The sequence below is a fragment of the Papio anubis genome, chromosome 10, assembly GCF_008728515.1.
Source record: "Papio anubis isolate 15944 chromosome 10, Panubis1.0, whole genome shotgun sequence".
Taxonomy (NCBI): Eukaryota; Metazoa; Chordata; class Mammalia; order Primates; family Cercopithecidae; genus Papio; species Papio anubis.
Genome location: NC_044985.1, coordinates 72,725,328 through 72,744,246, shown reverse-complemented (window position 1 = coordinate 72,744,246; position 18,919 = coordinate 72,725,328). Strand labels below are relative to the sequence as shown.

At 34.2% G+C, this 18,919-nt stretch overlaps 1 protein-coding gene across 7 annotated transcripts in view; it reads left to right on the top strand.

The window, feature by feature from the left end:
- The window catches only part of COL5A2 (collagen type V alpha 2 chain), a 423,920-nt gene that overhangs the window by 396,642 nt on the left and 8,359 nt on the right, over nt 1-18,919 (top strand). For all 7 annotated transcript variants that reach the window (XM_021923787.2, XM_021923786.2, XM_021923783.2 and 4 more), the window contains 19 exons: nt 889-933; nt 1,254-1,352; nt 2,356-2,463; nt 2,750-2,803; nt 5,561-5,614; nt 5,830-5,883; nt 6,298-6,351; nt 6,762-6,869; nt 6,978-7,031; nt 7,548-7,601; nt 8,289-8,450; nt 9,111-9,218; nt 10,359-10,466; nt 11,557-11,610; nt 13,906-14,013; nt 14,568-14,621; nt 16,508-16,615; nt 16,994-17,047; nt 18,053-18,160. In XM_021923787.2, the coding sequence (XP_021779479.2) occupies nt 889-933; nt 1,254-1,352; nt 2,356-2,463; nt 2,750-2,803; nt 5,561-5,614; nt 5,830-5,883; nt 6,298-6,351; nt 6,762-6,869; nt 6,978-7,031; nt 7,548-7,601; nt 8,289-8,450; nt 9,111-9,218; nt 10,359-10,466; nt 11,557-11,610; nt 13,906-14,013; nt 14,568-14,621; nt 16,508-16,615; nt 16,994-17,047; nt 18,053-18,160 (1,548 nt within the window). The remainder of the gene's footprint in view (nt 1-888; nt 934-1,253; nt 1,353-2,355; nt 2,464-2,749; nt 2,804-5,560; nt 5,615-5,829; nt 5,884-6,297; nt 6,352-6,761; nt 6,870-6,977; nt 7,032-7,547; nt 7,602-8,288; nt 8,451-9,110; nt 9,219-10,358; nt 10,467-11,556; nt 11,611-13,905; nt 14,014-14,567; nt 14,622-16,507; nt 16,616-16,993; nt 17,048-18,052; nt 18,161-18,919) is intronic.

The following is an 18,919-nucleotide window of genomic DNA, read 5'->3' as shown; positions in this document are numbered from 1 at the left end:
AAATTACCTGGGCATGGTGGCACATGCCTGTAATCCCAGCTACTTGGCAGGCTGAGGCAGGAGAATCACTTTAATCCAGGAGGTGGAAGGTGTGGTGAGCCGAGATCAAGCCATTGTACTCCAGCATGGGTGATAGAGTGAGACTCCGTCTCAAAAAACAAAACAAAACAAAAACAAAATTAAAAAAAAAAAAAAAAAAAAAAAGAAGGGCTTTTAAGGAAGGAGTAATATGATCAGATTTGATTTTTAGGGAGATCAGGCCACAATGAGGACAGTCCATTTCAGAGAATAAGATTGGAGGCCTATTTGATAAAGTTATCATCTTTATCAAAGAAAGAAATTTCAAACTGACAAACTTTCTTTTATGTAAGAACAAGCTGAAACTTTTAATGTAGACATGACTGCACTAGTTTGAACCCACAATACTAGTAGAGTGCTTTGTCCATATTATAGGCTCAAGAAAGATTTACTAAATTGAGTATAATTGAATTGGTTCTATTTAAAAGATAACTCTTTAGCCCTTTTTGTATATCTTTTCTGTATTTAAGCTTTTTCATCTTCTATTAGTTAAAAAGAAAAAGACATTTAGATTTTGTTGCCTCTAAAAAACTAACGCTCTATCGTGGCGAAATAGTATTTTGCATATTCTCATTACCAAAATCAAACATTCAGGTATAGTACAAAGTTTTTTGGAAAAATGTTTTCATCTAAAACATGTCATATTCCCTCATTTATAAAAATATACGTACTTTTCTTTCTTTAAATTGTTGGCTTATGCAGCCTTCTAATGGCACATTAATAGAAAGTAGGTGTATGACCTGAAAAGTTTTCTGATAAATGCCTAAACTCAAAGCTCTTGTTCCATTAAAAAAAAAAATGTATTTATAGGGTGTTCCTGGAGATCCTGGAGCAGTTGGCCCATTAGGACCTAGAGTAAGTACTTTAATCTTCATGATTAATTTTGTTTCCCACTGGCTTCAGTTTTAAAAGGTATCTTTAAAAATCTTAAACTGGGATTTATTTAAACTGTAAATTCTTTGACTGGATAAAAATCAATTTTGTGAGAAATATTTTGTGCTATGAAGCTAGTATATCTTTACTTGAAGTTTATTTCTTATCACTAAATTATAAAATTGAGATTTAGTAATGTCTCATTTCTAAATTTTTCACCAGTAGAAGCCATTTCTCAGAAACATTTTAAATTATTTTTAGATCAAGTATTGACATTATTTGACATCACAATTTTGTGCTAGGGAGAACGAGGAAATCCCGGGGAAAGAGGAGAACCTGGAATTACTGGACTCCCTGGTGAGAAGGGAATGGCTGGAGGACATGGTCCCGATGGCCCAAAAGTAAGTGTCATAGTGATCTCAGTGTTTTAAAATGCTTTAAAATTACTGCTCAATAAACACATGGTGGTGCAAGAATGCATTTGTCTTGTTTTTGAAAGATAATTTGATTGTATCATTTTCTTCTTCCACAAATATTTAATGAGCGCTTACTAGGCTTTTTCCTTGCAACTAAAGTGTGAGCTAAAAAGAAGACTCTCTTCTGTGATGGGGATTGTGGTTTAGTGCACATGGTAATAGATTTCCATATACAAACACATTCCTAATGTTTATGTACATTTTATTAGTGGCTTCTATGAATAAGTAGAGGAAAGAAATAGAAAATTGCGTAATTTATTAGGAGGCTTTTCTGATAATATGCTCCATTTTCCTTGTGTCAGGTTTCACAGTTCTGCTTACTACATATGTGAAAATATAGAACTTTTGAAATCTGAAAATGCAATGCATCATAAGGCAGAAATGTGTGCCATTTAGTGACTGGTAGAAGATAATGTGGCCAACTTCAGTATAAACAATTGAAGTAGAATTTTTCATGATCGTGTGACATGAGACCCCTTATTGTTTTCAGGGTTTAGAGTGATTGATATGGTCTACTACAGTTTAGACACTATATTAGCCTAAAAACCAGGTTAATATCAAATATCAGTTTTATTAAAGAGAGAATGAAATATTTCTCAAATTGTAATGTCTTTCTTTCTTAGTATCTTCTATTATGTTGCCAACAGAGGGGAAAAAAGGCAACTCTATCTTTTTTATTTGAAATAGCGTTCAATTGCCTCTTAAGAGAAAAGTTAAAAATATAAACCAACAATCAAAAAAGAAAATCTGATTTTTGTAATTTCAAAAAAAAATCAACTCACTCAGAGAAACTTTCTCAGATGAAAAATATAAGCACTAAGTTGAACTACCTGAAATTGCTGACAGCTATTTTTGACCCACTAAAAAGCAATTTCATCAGTTTAATCTTAATATATTGGTATGGTCACTTAATGTTGGTTCATTTTAGGGCAGTCCAGGTCCATCTGGGACCCCTGGAGATACAGGCCCACCAGGTCTTCAAGGTATGCCAGGAGAAAGAGGAATTGCAGGAACTCCAGGCCCCAAGGGTGACAGAGTAAGTACTTTTTTTTTTTTTTTTTTTAGTTCGTTTATTCAGACTTTCTACTGAAAATGATTTCCTGAGGAGGCTTTTATTTCTACCATCCTGAGTCACTAGTCATTCATTTATTCATTCTTCTAATAAATATTTACTGAGAAAGTGCACAGTGTGAGGCACCATCCAAGGTTCAACTGGATACAACTAGGAAAATTACAAATAGCCTTCACTCTCATGAAACTTACACACAAGTGTGGGAAAGAGACAATTAAATGAATCAATTGTATTTTGTGTGTTTTTCCAGGGTGGCATAGGAGAAAAAGGTGCTGAAGGCACAGCTGGAAATGATGGTGCGAGAGTAAGTAAAAACATTCCTTTTCTAGCTGGGCTAGGAACCAACATTACAGTATCATAGGAGTTTGCCAGAACTTTCCAAAATAAAGTCAATCATGTTTCCTTGGTAGTCAGGAGTTGGAGAATAATGGCATGTGAGATCTGCTGTGATTCAACCATGGGTTATTCATTTTGCTTGCCCTGAATTAAATGAAACTTAAATAAAAACATATTTATTGTGCCTATGAGATAAGTGCCTTAAGGGAGTGGGGGCCCTCTTTATCTTTCTCTATCATCTTTTTATTTCATACACAAGGTTTATTTCTTTTAAAATGCTAATCTAGTGAGGGGGCCAATACCTTGTTCCAGCATAGACAAGTAGAGCTTTGTGGAGTCACCAAAGTTATGATAAATGTTTCTCAGTATATTGGATGTTGGGGTGAGAAATTTACTGCACAGTGAATTATCATTAATGTTACCATTAATAAAGAGTTTGAATAAGCAGAATGTCAAGAAGGATGGTTGAACTCAAAGCATTGTTTAATGTCATGTCAGAAATTGGCATTTAACAAGCATTAGGTCTTTGAAATTAGAATGCATTTACAATTCCAAGGACAGTGAGACTCAAAGGACAATAATATTTTCAGACATAAATGATTCCTTCATGTAAGAGTGGCTAGTCACAATGGCTTAAACATCCATCATTTTTTGGAATAGTGCCTGATACTTGACTAATGGTTTCTGTTTCAGTATGACATGGTTTGCTGTTAGTTGTCATGTGTGCCCTGGCAATAGCAGTTGTAACATAATAAAAGAGAACTGCTATTTGATTCTACACATTGAGTCATTGTTAATACATTGGTTATAATAGATTTAGATTAAGGAAATATAGTGAAATGTAGTAGAAAATTTTCATCTTAAGGGTAATTAGTCCTTTTTATGCAAATTTAATTAAGGATGCACCACTTTTTTTAACAAATTATGCACAAAAGATATACCTTCCCTTTTAGTTAAATCTAATATTTAATTTAATATTTCAAAAATAGTCAAGTAAATCTGGTATATGTTTAATATTTTACATCATGAATGTCCTGGAATGCATAAGTAGTCCAGTACTATTTATAGGAAGAATGCATTGGCAGTTTGTTTTAAAGGAAAATCCAAAATACATATCTATTGTGCCTATGAACTAACTTTGAAATTGCAATGTGATAGGATCAGGAAGTAAGCAATGACTGCTTTATTTTTAATGAGGACACTACATTGTTTTAGGAAAGAAACAGAGCAAAGCACTTACTGTAATCTAATAGTAGGGAAAAAATGAATAACATGTTTTCTCTGTATAAAATATCTATAAACATAAGTAATGAAGTGATATTTATATTTCATCAAATCCTTTAAAGAAGTATATTACATAAATTATTGGAATGATATCATTCCATTTTAGATCCAGAGACTATAAGAACACAGATTTCTTACGTTCTTGTCAAAAGCATAAAATTAAAGTCATTTTTGTTCCTTAAGTTTCTTCAGTTATACATACAGAAATTAAACGATGAAAGAATATTTGGGTTGCATATGAAGAGGCAATACACAGTTATAAAATAGAGAACTTGTTTTAGAGAGGACTCCAACATTCCCGCAGTTTCAAGATTGTGATTACGCCTCAAGAAGACTCAGGTTGTGTCCCCATGTGTTAGCTGTACTATCCTTTAAGTGTTAGCTCTCCTATGCCCATAAATCTCAAAGCAGCTGGGGTTTTGGGCTGTAAATTTTAGCCACTTTTCCTTTGCATCTCAAAAGAATGAAGAAAACTGATTGGGCGCTGTGGCTCACGCCTGTAATCCCAACACTTTGGGAGGCTGAGGCGGGCGGGTCACGAGGTCAGGAGATCAAGACCATCCTGGCTACGGTGAAACCCCGTCTCCACTAAAAATACAAAAAATTAGCTGGGCGTGGTGGCGGGCGCCTCTAGTCCCAGCTGCTCGGGAGGCTGAGGCAGGAGAATGGCCGGAAGCCGGAAGGCGGAGCTTGCAATGAGCCGAGATCGCGCCACTGCACTCCAGCTTGGGCGACAGAGCGAGATTACGTCTCAAAAAAAAAGAATGAAAAAAACTAAGCCAGGGATAGTGGGGATAGTGGCTTGTGCCTGTAGTCCCAGTTACTCTGGAGTCTGAAATGGGAGGATCTCTGGAGTCCAGGGCAAGAGTTCAAAGATGCATGTGCTGTGATCACATCTGTGAATAGCTACTGCACTCCAGTCTGGGCCACATGGAGTGGAGATCCTGTGCCTAATAATAATAATAATAAAAGAAAAAACCTAAAATGTCTTAACACAATTTCAATTTTAAAAAATAAAAAAAGTGATATTTTGCTATTATAATTTAAGAATATAATATATGCAAAAGAAGGAAAGCCTCTTTTCAATTTGTGGTCAAATGTCCGAATAGATATTAGCAAAGCTAATTATGCTAAGAAATAGAAGCATTTTTGTAGCTTAGCATTAATTTAGTGCTAATGCCTGAAAACAGTTTTAGGAATGCATTAGTTAAGTTGCATGAAAGAGATTAAAACACTGTGTGGCGAAAATATGGTGGAAATAGTATTAAACTAGACATAAAAATCTTGAAAATATATAGATTATATCTTTTATTATAGATAATGATTTACAAAAACAGCCAAATTATAACAAAATAGTCCTTTTTGTTTTGTTTATTTGCTTAAGCATGAAGATTTCTGTGCATTTTTTACCTCAGTATGCCTATGTTCTGTTAATTGACAGGGTCTTCCAGGTCCTTTGGGCCCTCCAGGTCCTGCAGGTCCTACTGGAGAAAAGGTAAGTCACAAGTTGTTAGTTTGTACACTCAAAATTCTGAGTCCTGAATAGCTGGCTCTTTCATAAATCTTTTCATTTTATAACATATGGTATCTGAGCAAGATCATTTCAGAGTTCTTTTCCGCTGTCTCCCCCTACACAGTGACCAATATCCTAAAATTATATTATATTTAGCCACTGTTTTGGACAGTAACCATCTAAAATCTGCTTTCTAGGGTGAACCTGGTCCTCGAGGTTTAGTTGGCCCTCCTGGCTCCCGGGGCAATCCTGTAAGTGACAGTACTTGGTGTTCTTTAGTGTGAGATTGAGCAATACAACAATTCATCATTTGTTCTGATATTTATATAAAATGATGCTTACTGGTTTTAGGTTATTTATAACTTCCTGGTTTTTAGCTTTTGCTTTTCTAATTAAACTTAAAAATTATCTGCTATGCAATCTGTTAAGTGTAGTTAGGCAGTTTGTTTACTAAATAATTTGGAGGCTCCTTTGAGACTTCTGACCTTGGGAATTTTGTTCTATGACCTATATCTTTATATAATCCTTAAGGTCCTTCCTTAAGCAATATGTGTAATTTTTCTATATTTACATGTCTAACTATCAAATTTATATAATCATATTTTAAAATCTGTTCCTGTTTAGAATAATGTGTGAAAGCTACAGTAATCTTTGACTCCTTCTAGGGTTCTCGAGGTGAAAATGGCCCAACTGGAGCTGTTGGTTTTGCCGGACCCCAGGTATAATTTTCAAATATCCCTAATTTACAAATAAACGCTTATCTTGTTATAATAAGTTTAATGATCATTGTCATATGTTTTGAAGTCATATTAATTCTGGACAGTTTATAGCTTTCTAGACAATATTCTCATTTTCAATACATTTTTTATAGATTGGCACAAAACTTGAGTTTGTGCTAGTTGAGCTTCTATAATTATTTGTTACAATAAAAATGCAGTGGGATAGCTTACTTTTTATGCTGTCTTGAAAGATCTCATCAGAGTACTTTTTTTCCTTTACTACGCTTTAATACTGATTACAAAGCACTGTTTCACAATATATGATTAATTGATACATCAGTAATAATTACTCTAAAGTAATTTGTCTATTAGTCTTATAATCAATTGCTTGTTTGTATGATTTCATATAGGGTCCTGATGGACAGCCTGGAGTAAAAGGTGAACCTGGAGAGCCAGGACAGAAGGGAGATGCTGGTTCTCCTGGACCACAAGGGTTAGCAGGATCTCCTGGCCCTCATGTAAGTTAACAAGAAAAAGGCATAACTTGAGTCAAGTGTCCCATGTTTGGAGTGTACATTCAGCCTCTTTTGCTTCACTACAGTGCTCTTTTGTTTGTTTCTGTTTAGGGTCCTAATGGTGTTCCTGGACTAAAAGGTGGTCGAGGAACCCAAGGTCCGCCTGTAAGTTTCTTTGATGCTCTGCGAAGTATGCACAGTTAATTCTAGTTTTCTAGTGCTTCCTGGTCATGTAAAAGATCATTTCCATCTGAGGCTGAAATAGCAAATTATTACCTGTATCAAATGTACTATAGTGCAAAGGGCACTTAACTCATGGAGATTTGGGTTACAATCAAATTTGTAATCTTGGAGACCCAGGTGCCTCACCTGTAATGTAAGTAACATATTACCTATATAAAAGAGTAAATAAATAATGTGAAAGCACTTTAATTCGATTATATAAAATATCAATGCGATTCTAGTACTACTTGCAGGGAAAAAGGAAAATAGTACCCTTCCTACCAGTTAATCTAGATTAATTCCCCAAAATATGGGATTCATATGAAGAAAAAAAATTATTGCTTACAACATGAAAGGAAATCTAAAGGCTTCAGTCTTCCTGTGAAAAAAATCTCAGGATAATACATGTAACTAATTTATGTTACCTTAGAAATTGCTTATATGATATTCTGGTTCTAGGGTGCTACAGGATTTCCTGGTTCTGCTGGCAGAGTTGGACCTCCAGGCCCTGCTGTAAGTCAACTTAGTGAGTCAAGTCACTGATAGTGAAATAATTACACACACACATATACATTTGAGTTATATTTATTATTTAATTTTTTAATGGTACATTTTCTTATTTAACAACTCTTATTCCAGTAATGCATACTGGCATTTCAGCAAAGCAAATCATCCTTAATAATATAGTATTTCTTGGAGGAGCTAATTTGCAAGTTCTTTTTAGCCCCATTGTTTTATTATTATTCCATTTAAATACTGAATACTTATAGTATTGTGTGCTAATAATCATTCTCTTCAGTTAAGATGCAACTATGGAACTTTCTTTAATAAATGTCATTCATTAGATCAAATCATAAGAATAAATAATTATCACAGAATAAAGTATTATATATTCATCATTGGAGTGGAGCCTTAAATAAGTTTGAAAATTCAAGTGAGTTGCACCACTCTTTAAAAATTATTCAAAGGGAATTGACTGCAAATGATATTTAGTTTTCCCCCTGGGGAATGAATCTACAGCTGTGTTTTCTTTTGTTTTGTTTTGTTTTGTTTAAATCCTATTGAAAAACTGATTATCTAACAGTCACAATGAACCCGTGAGGCTTGAACATCTGCATCTGAGGCAGACAATGTTACGTCAGTCACTGTTACTTGGCTTCCATTTTGCCCTCCTGGGTGTTTCTTTCTTTGTTATACTAGGGAGCTCCAGGACCTGCAGGGCCCCTAGGAGAACCCGGGAAGGAGGGACCTCCAGGTCTTCGTGGGGACCCTGGCTCTCATGGGCGTGTGGGAGATCGAGGACCTGCTGGCCCCCCTGGTGGCCCAGGAGACAAAGGGGACCCAGGAGAAGATGGGCAACCTGTAAGTTTGGTGTATTTGTTCCAGACCACCTTCAACTGAAATACTTAGAAATAGAAACCTGTAATGATCAGTGCCACAAAAATGCTTAAATATTGTGCTGGGCACATTCCTAAATTTTTAAAGTGCATTGTGCCCTATAGATTTTCATTTACAATTCTCTGATTCAGGAAAAATGTGTATATATAGAGATTTAAAAAATAGCAGTAATAGATATGGTATCTAAAAACTAAACCAAAAAATTATTAGTTAAATGTTCATTATGTATGAATAACTTTAAAAATATATGTATATTATATTTTATATGCAAATGCCTTTAAATATTGTGTTTAGATAACTATTTTTTCTTTATTGTTAAACTTTCTTTTTGTCTTTTTATAAAGAAGAAAAAATATTTCTCTGAAGTTACCTCTTTTATTGAGTCAGTATTCACATTAATCTTCAGCTTCTTTCCAACTGATGAGCTGTTTTTACCTTTAAATAATGTTAGAGGTTCTGTGTGGATGACAATTTATAACTACTCATATGTAGTATGATTTTGAGAAACAGAGAACTTCTTTTTCATACTGAAAAACCCGTAAAGCTGCACCCAACTTATTGTAAATTCCTTGGGTACAGTTTTACCCTGGATAGTTTCTGATTTTAGTTTGTCCTCAACATTAGGGTCCAGATGGCCCCCCTGGTCCAGCTGGAACGACCGGGCAGAGAGGAATTGTTGGCATGCCTGGGCAACGTGGAGAGAGAGGCATGCCCGGCCTACCAGGCCCAGCGGTGAGTAACTGCTTCAGTCAATATTTTACCTCATATGTGCAATACAAATTGTTTAGAGAATTTATTTTATTTTATTTTTTTGCTTGATGAATAGATTTAAACAGTATTGTAGGGACATTAATTTTTGAGTATCTTAAAAATCTTTTGATCTTAAATGTCAAATTCTTAACTACCTTAAGTAGTTAAGAATTTAAAAACAAAAGTCTTTGGAAATATATATTTGCTTAACCCTGAGACTAGAAAAGTAGGCAAATAAGGATATGGATTTTTGGTGACCTTTAAATCCTTCTTCAAAGATTAAAAAGATCCCCTGGAGCTAGAGGAGGGGGATAATCTCCTGGTGAGTAGGTAGTGTCTTTTTAAGTAAACATGCTTAACAAAAACACCATATTTCACAGTAAACCATCAAAGGGAAGACATAGTTGAGCTAAAGTAATATTTGAGGTGAATGTGGAGGGAATGCTGAAGAAGGATCTGAAGGTAATCTCTGTTCCCTGGAGGGTACTTTAGGATTTTATATTCCCTGGAGTATGGATAAAACTTTGATTCAAAGTTAGCTTTGAAGAGACTAAATTTTATTGCTAAAAGATTGCAGTGCTTGAAAAAAATTAATAATGTTTTCGTATGGAATGTAGACCGAGAGATGTATGGGATCTTGGAACTGAGAGACATGTGGGTAGAAATATGAAACCAACAAAGTAGGAGCTAAGGGATGTCTTATTGTTATCAGAAGTGAGCCAAAGCCGTGAAAGTAAGATCTCTCAAGAGGGAGATCAAAGTATCAGAATATAGAAATAAAATGAACAGACAAAGCGGAGTGGGGAAAAAGGATGAGAGTGATTCAAATTCCAGAAGGGCAGCCAGAATCAACTGTGATACACATGATTAGAACCCAAAATGTACACCTGTGCTGGTGGCAACGGATGGTTGGTTTTGGGTCCCTTCGATATGTCAAGAGGAGTCTCACAGGAGGTGGGCATGCCTCTAAGAAAGCATTATGATTACATGGGTGTTGTAAGATAACGCAAAATTATTGTTATAGAAGGAGCGCAGAGGCACCATTTTGAAAACTTAGCCTTTATGGGAACTAGCCTTCTTCAATTTCTTCACAAGTGTTTGACATTTATACTTCTATTTCAGGGAACACCAGGAAAAGTAGGACCAACTGGTGCAACAGGAGATAAAGGTCCACCTGGACCTGTGGGACCCCCGGGCTCCAATGGTCCTGTAGGGGAACCTGGACCAGAAGTGAGTACTACAGTGAAAATAACTCTTCTGTTGTTATCTGGTGTCATGGGAACAATTTTTTCATTTAGCAATTGATTTAGAATTTGATTGCGTATTTGACCTTATGAAAGTTTCTTAGTAATGTTATTTGATGTGCTCTACTTCCCTAGAGAGTTGGCTAAGTGATGACATAAAGAAAAGGTAATAGGATCAGTGTCTTTGCACTGACCTTCATCTAGTCTGGAGCTAAGTATTTTAGTTCATTTAAGCTGTTGCCAAACTGTTTTGAAGGTAAAAAGACACATCCATTCATCTTTCCCCTTGTTATTATTTCATTTTGTAATGGCATATTTATCAAAATTGCCAACTTTTTTGGTGATAGGATTAATATAGCTATTCCAGCTTGTGAAAAGGGCAAAGTTAGTAGAGATCATTTTACTTAAATATCACTATAAAGTAACGTAATGGATAGTATGTTCCTTTAGGCACTTTTGGGAGGAAATCAGTGTTTGATAGGCAATTTGAGAAGTTAAAGGTTGGAATATCCTCTGTTCAGCGTTTTAAGTAGTGAATCATCAAACAGCTAATGTAACATTTTATTGAAAGAATCAATAGCTTTTGGAACAATTTTTGATCAAATAGTAAAGACATGTTTATGAAAAAAATCACAATAAAATAGAAAAGGAAGACTATATATTTCTTAAAGTAGTTTAATATCATTGAAACACAGTTATTTTATTTCAAAACTTTAAGGATATTATTTGAATAATCTTAAGAAGCAAATGTAAGAAAAACCTTTCATTGGTAATACAAGCAAAACATAAAGTGGCAGGAATGTAATTGCTGTCAATTTCAAAATATTTGTAGATTTTTCACTTTTCAAAAGAAATATAAATGAAGAATATGGATTAAGTAAGAATGTGTTAATTTTACAGTAATTCAAAATAATGAAAAAGAGGTAGAAACCTTTCTTCTGCTGACATTTGCATAAATGCTAATTTGCAGTTTATAAAACAGAGGTGTAAAACATGCTGTCATTTTTCTGACAATTGGAATGAAGATTTTTTTCATTACTCAGTTAAGTAGTTTTTCAAATCATTATTCTTTATAGGGTCCAGCTGGCAATGATGGTACCCCAGGACGAGATGGTGCCGTTGGAGAACGTGTAAGAGCCATTTCACTTATTATAAAATCTAAAGTCATGCCAATCTGAAATCTTTTTAATTTACACTAAAAACTATCATTTTTCCTGATAGTTCCAATGCACCTCTGATTTTTCTGAATAACAACTGTTTCTGTAAGGCCATGATTTTTAAATATTGTAAATGAAATGATATTGAATATATAACAAATTAAGATGGTATTTTTTCAGAGCAGAAAGATAAAATTGATTCCATCTTTGGTTCAACATAAAGGCTTTGGATGAGGATATATATGAAGTGTTCCAACTTTTAAACTCATTAACAAAAGTATGAAAGCCAAAATAGTGCTGTGTAATGTCTAAATTTTTCCACTCACCATCTAAAGCGAATGCCCTATGAGAATATAAGCCATGTGGCTTTTTAAACACTGTATATTCCATGATGTGTTTTAAATTAGAATGTGCTGAACTGAACATGTCCTCAACTTTCTCTGAAGCCCCAGTCCCTTCTGGCAGTTGCACAATTGTCTCAGGCTGCTGAGATCAGTCACCGAAGGCAAAATCACTCCCCACTCCAAAGTCTGCTATGATGTAATTAAAGCTCATCATGTAGTAGAATGGGCTTTGGAGCCAGTCAGACTTGATTTGGAATATTGTTTCCCTAAGTAATTAGCTATGTAATCTTAAGCAGATTTTCTGAACCTCCATTTTCAAATGCTTTAAATATAATTAATACATATGCCATTGGGCATTTGTATATTAAAAGACATGTTTAAAGACTCCAGTAGAGGATAGACACTCAACCTCATGTTGAAAAAAAGGGGAAGAAAGGATTTGGAGAAAGCTTGGGCTAAAGTACGCTCATCTACTGTAATTCACAGACTGCAAATTCTCTTGGCATCTTGGGCTTTTTCCTTCATCAATTTATATTATATAGTGCAACCATCTTCAAAGGTTTTGCTGAAGTAATTATGAAAATCTATAAATCTCTATACTTATTTTAAGTTGCCATCACCTTTTTAAAATCGCAAGTTTAAATAGTTGCAAAGGAGGTGATTCCTGGTAAACTCTAAATGTACAAGTGCTTTAAGTAATTTTTTTTTTTTTTTTTTGAGACAGAGTCTTGCTCTGTTGCCAGGCTGGAGTGCAGTGATGCTATCTCGGCTCACTGCAACCTCCACTTTCTGGGTTCAAGTGATTCTCCTGCCTCACCCTCCCCAGTAGCTGGGACTGCAGGTGCGTGCCACCACACCCAGCACATTTTTGTATTTTTAGTAGAGATGGGGTTTCACCACATTGGCCAGGATGGTCTCGATCTCTTGACCTCGTGATCCGCCTGCCTTGGCCTCCCAAAGTGCTGAGATTACAGGCGTGAGCCACCGTGCCCGGGCAAGTATTTTTTTTTTTCCAAAACCTTGAAGTTGCCAGTTTAGCTTATTCAATGTATTATGTATCCGTTCTGTAACCTAATTGCCAAAGTTTATCTAGGTTGATAAATTTATCAGTCAAATAAGACAATTTTTTTGTCAGAAAATATAGTCTGACTCCATTTTTCAAGTCAAATATTTATGTTTAGACATGTTCATATAACGCTTATCTCACCTCTGACTTCTTAAGGAAACAAGTAATATTTGGAGCCTTGTCATAATTGTGTCATCTGGATAAAATAAAAAGGAGCCTTTTTATTTTCCAAGTCCTTCGTAGCTTTATACTCAAGTAAACTATGCATTCTGGAAAAGTCCCTTAGTTCAGTGCCTAGAGGTATTTATTCCTTGGGACATTGAATCATAATAAGATTGCAGATGGTATGATTTCTGCTTTTCTTTTGCAAAACGGGAGAAGGTGGATTATTTAGGGGAAGTAAGGAAGGATAATCAAAATTTAGTTTTCTGAAAGAATACATATGGAGAGGAAAATCTGGAAGGTGGTTTCCTTAAAATTTTCTTTGTTTTCACAATCTTTGGAAAGTCTTTGTGTATTCCAAGTATACCAATATTCCAGCTTAAAGATTGGTGCTCTGGAAAACATGATAAATTCTGGAGGTGATCACTCCTATACCCCAATGCTCTTGACTGTGCAAGCAATAGGGAGTAGGTGAAGGAAAGGATGAGACCTGAAATTAGGGGGAAATAACTTTATTCTTTTCAATTTGATTTGTTAATTAGTAAATATAAGTAAAATAGTTAAGTAAAATAATAAATAAAAATAAGTTTTAAAGGGCATATTTTTCCTATTAATATTATAAGAATAACATAAGCAAATGGAATATTGTTGTTTAGAATAAATGTTAAAAAATAATATCGTGGTTACTCTTGACAGGGTGATCGTGGAGACCCTGGGCCTGCAGGTCTGCCAGGCTCTCAGGGTGCCCCTGGAACTCCTGGCCCTGTGGGTGCTCCAGGAGATGCAGGACAAAGAGGAGATCCGGTAAGGAGGGAGTCAGTTTCACACTGACAGTTTTGCACACCCATATGCTATGTTATAAGCTGCATATATGCACACACACACAGTCATACATGTGCACTTCGTTAAGAACTCTAAATAATGAATGGTAAACAGCTAATTATGAACTAGTATATGTTTCGTAGTCTGAAAGGCAAAATTTCATTTCTAAGAGGGAATAGAAGATACTGATGCTTTGACTTCCATCATGGGAAAATGCTGTAGTTTGAGAATGTAATAAGTATGCATCATGTTAAATGTAAATGAGTATTGTCTTACTGTATTCAACTAAGGTGATACTTATTCAATGAAGTCGATGAATAAAATTGGCCATAAAAGTGTCATTGAAGTTATAGTGACCACAGTCTTATCTACAGATAGACATTTGCCTGATTTCAATTAATTAATTGTAAGGCTATATACATACACTCACATATATATAAAAGCATCCAACTATAAACATATTTTTGACATCCTATATCTATATAATATGTGAATATCTTTTTTACATGCCAATTTTTTTTGTAAATTTCTTTTAGGGTTCTCGGGGTCCTATAGGACCACCTGGTCGAGCTGGGAAACGTGGATTACCTGTAAGTTCTCTGTTTTTGTTTTTTTAAAAAATGTTTTCTTATATAAAATATACTCCCAAAGAAATATAGTATAAGATTCATAACCGAAAAATGTGAAATTCCTCAAGCTTGAACAAAAATATTAATTAAAAATTATATGAGTTTACTCTTATTTTTAAAAATAATATGAGTTTATTTATATAATTTTAACACAATTCTTCTGAATTTAACCATGAATTCTATCAATAATTATGGAGGCTTTTAAAGTCACAGATTCTCCTAAAATAATAGGGATTATAGTGTATTTCTCTCTGAGCTATTCTAAAAACTACATAGGAAAATGGATTTGAAAGCTCTCTATAAACTTGAAAAGCACTATTCAAATATTATGTTTCATTTTCAACTAGATTTTTCTTTCGATGTTCTGATCTTTGTGCTATTTGAAATTAGTCACTTTCAGGTTAACATTATTATGTAGATGTCTTACCATGAATGAATTATCCAATGTGCAATCTAATAGGTCACATGCTTTTTCATGCCCATCAGGTAAATCAATGTCTATTCTCAAAAAGAACAATTATACTTTTAAAATCATGGCCATATTATTAAATAATTCTAAGCTTTAATTTGAGCTTGACCGGCGAATATTTTATAGTTGCATGCATGTCAAGTGAACAGTTATAGAAACATTGTAATTTTGTTTTCTGTGAATAAATACATTGTAGTTAATAATTCAAATAGGTGGCTTCTGATGTAGTTTATTTTTAACGATGAAACTTTGGGTCATCCCCCAAATAAAAGAACCTTTCGAACATTATGAAAAACTTCAGGCTGATTTTGATAGTACTTAAATTTACATTGTTATATAAAATATATAAAAGCTACTGAAATCATCTTGTTTTTATTATAAATGGGTTCCTATACTGTATGATAATTAGGAAATATAAATTCAAAATCAAAACAATAAGGGAAAAATTAACCTGAGAGCCAATTGATTTGCTGATTGCAGTCATCTTCCAAAATCAGATAAATAGGGATCCAATTCTCTTTTGGGAAAACACTAAAAGCAACAGAAGCCAGTTCTATAGTAGATGACTCTATGTCACTTGTCAGTTTACTGTGAACCACTGATTCCCTGGAGCTGTTTTTAATTTCCCAGGACTTGAAACAAAACCAAACCAACACCACTAACAACAATAACGAAACATCTGAGATTGATCAGATAATTTTCACCTCTTCTCTGGGTGTAGCTTCTATCCCAAAATAAGATCTTTAGCTATGGCTTTCTTTGTAGTTTCTCAGCGTCAAGGTCACTGGATTTGGTTACAGATGTTGCAGATATGGGATAACTTAGAGTTGCTTTGTTCTTTAGAGGAAAGTGGCTTAAAGATGATATTTCTGTTTAATTTGTTCAAACAAGTTTTTGCCAATTTCTTAATATAGTTGCAACTGTCATATCCAGCTAGTTTATTTGCATATGTAAATTTAAAATCATTTCATTGTTACACATGGCAAGTATGAAATGTTTTAATTTAAAAGAATCTATATATGGTGGCAATATTTTTATATATAGTATCAACTAAATCTGTGAAACATAATCTTTATAAAACATTTCAGATAGGCTAGATCAAACAAAAATATCTAATTTTAGTATGAATGTAAGATAAACATTTAAAAATGAATATTTAGAAAACTATTGTTATGTATCTTTTTTCAGTGATCACCTACCATTCTTTGGGAAAAATAAACAGACATTTCTAGGTCTACTACTATTTAGATAAGTAACCATATAAAATACCATGTTCAAAATTGTAGTAAATACAATTATAAAAAGCAAAATTTTAGTAAATTGTAGTCTCAACAATAATATGTAGCAAGTAATTTTCATGCCGTATCTCTATTTCTAGGGACCCCAAGGACCTCGTGGTGACAAAGGTGATCATGGAGACCGAGGCGACAGAGGTCAGAAGGGCCACAGAGGCTTTACTGGTCTTCAGGGTCTTCCCGGCCCTCCTGTAAGTTATTCCTTTAAGTGTTATTCTGCCCTCCAGTTGAAAATACACGGGTACTTGACATGAACATTTATCTGCCTATAAAATAGGTGGATATGTTTGTATTTTCTTTTCAGTTCAAAGAATATCTTGATGAATAACAAGTGGTAATTGCCAATAATAAGCTATAATTTTGTAGGGGAGAAATACAGTAAAAGCTATAGGCACTGTTACTCCTACAGATATGTCTTTAACATTGGTCAACTCATGTAGACATTGCAGAGATTGAAGACTTAATCAAAGTAGTTTATGCTGCTAAAGTCAATGATAGCACATTTTTGAGAATGGCACAATGCAGGATCCAAATATTTTGGTAACATTTTTTATTGTATTCCTACTTAGGGTCCAAATGGTGAACAAGGAAGTGCTGGAATCCCTGGACCATTTGGTCCAAGAGTAAGTAACAAAAAGTAGTAAGTTGCAGGTGTAAATAATAATGCCTTTGTTGATGTACTGCTAATGCTTGAGTATCATTTTCATGTTATTGAAGCTGGAGTTGGCTCATCTCTGAGGTTGGCAACACACATATGAGACAAGCTATTTAGCAATTAATTTTAAGTAGAAATGTTATGAAATATGATATATTACCTCATGGGCCAGCATTAAAATTTCTTACCTAGGGTTTGGATATATTCCTCTGTTAGTTCATTTTGTTACATTGTGTTAATTAAAATTTCTGTTAAACTTTCAATTTTTAAGATGGTATAATAGGATTTACTATGAAGTGGAGACAGATTTTGAGGCTGAATATATTTTGTCTTTTAAGTAATTGTGATAATTCCTCAGAAGTAGTTTACATAAGGCTAATTTGGAAGTAAATAATAAAATGAAGCCAATATTTGAAACTTTTAGAAATTCTCCATTAGTATTAATGTTGCTTGTAATAAGTCATTGATGTCATAAGACAAGTGATGTATGTAATTATTTAGGAAAATAGAAAACATTTTGTAGAAAAAATTAGAAAAAATAATTCAAAGCAATTCTGGTGCATCTAAATACAGTGTAAAAAATCCTACATAAAATTGAGAATAATAGTCCATGATGATATTCTGAAGCATAAGCACAAAAATTTCACTAAAACACTCCAACTTCTGTCATTTTCTTCTTTCAAGTTAATTGAATTTCTAAGTTTACAATATGTGAGGTTTAATGAAAGTTACTACCAATAAAAGTAGATGACTAGTCCATTAAAGATGTAAACTCATATTTGTCTTTTACCATGCATGGATGATGGAAAATTCTTATGTCATGAAATCATAAATGTTACAAAGTACCAGAAGTTCATTTATTAATCAGTAAGAAAATGAGTCTTAGAAATCACTGTACCAGCTCCATATGTAAAAAGGCATTGTAACATTTTTTTCTTCACAGAATCTAAACTGCGGTCTTTGTTTCTTGCAGGGTCCTCCAGGCCCAGTTGGTCCTTCAGGTAAAGAAGGAAACCCTGGGCCACTTGGGCCAGTTGGACCTCCAGGTGTACGAGGCAGTGTAGGAGAAGCAGGACCTGAGGTAAAGTCACAAGGGTTTACATGCAAGAAATGCTATTCATTTCAATAGCTCAGATTCCATCCAAGAAATGTCTGTGCAGCCTGATTGACAGAGACTTAAGGGACCCTGAAAACAAACCTAGAAGTCACACAAGAATTTGTATAAGTAACCATTTCAAGTATTTTAATACAGATACGTTAGAGCACATAAAATCAGAGTCCAGCCTACCCAGACATTAGCACAATGTGATACTAATAAGAGCAAAGAACAAGTTATAATTGTATTTATAATTAAAGTGATGAAAATGTTGATTTGCTCTCAAGGGCAATATTTTAAATGTCTGTGAGGTATAGTTATTACTTCATGAAAACGCCATAAAAAAGCTGGACAATGAAGAGTATGAAATTGAAGTTTTTCTCCATTGAAAACAACATTCAGGGAGGACTTCGATTAAAACTTTTTGTTAAAAAGTTTCAGTAGTGTTGACTTGAGGATGATACAAAGCTGTATACTGTGTTAGTTAGATTCTTGCTTCTCAGTCTGGAAAACATCTTCATACATCTTCCATGCACAAGTGTACTCATATGCATGTTTGTATATGAGCTTATGCTTCTCTCTCTGGTGTTTCTTCCTCGTTGGTCTTCTTAACCTTCTCTTCCTTACTTTTCCTTTGCCCTTCATAGCAATACTGTTAAGCCAGATATTTATTTCTTATGTGGATCAAATAGTCTTATATTTCCTATGGACAAGAGAAATGTTTTCTACTCATTTGTTTCTCTA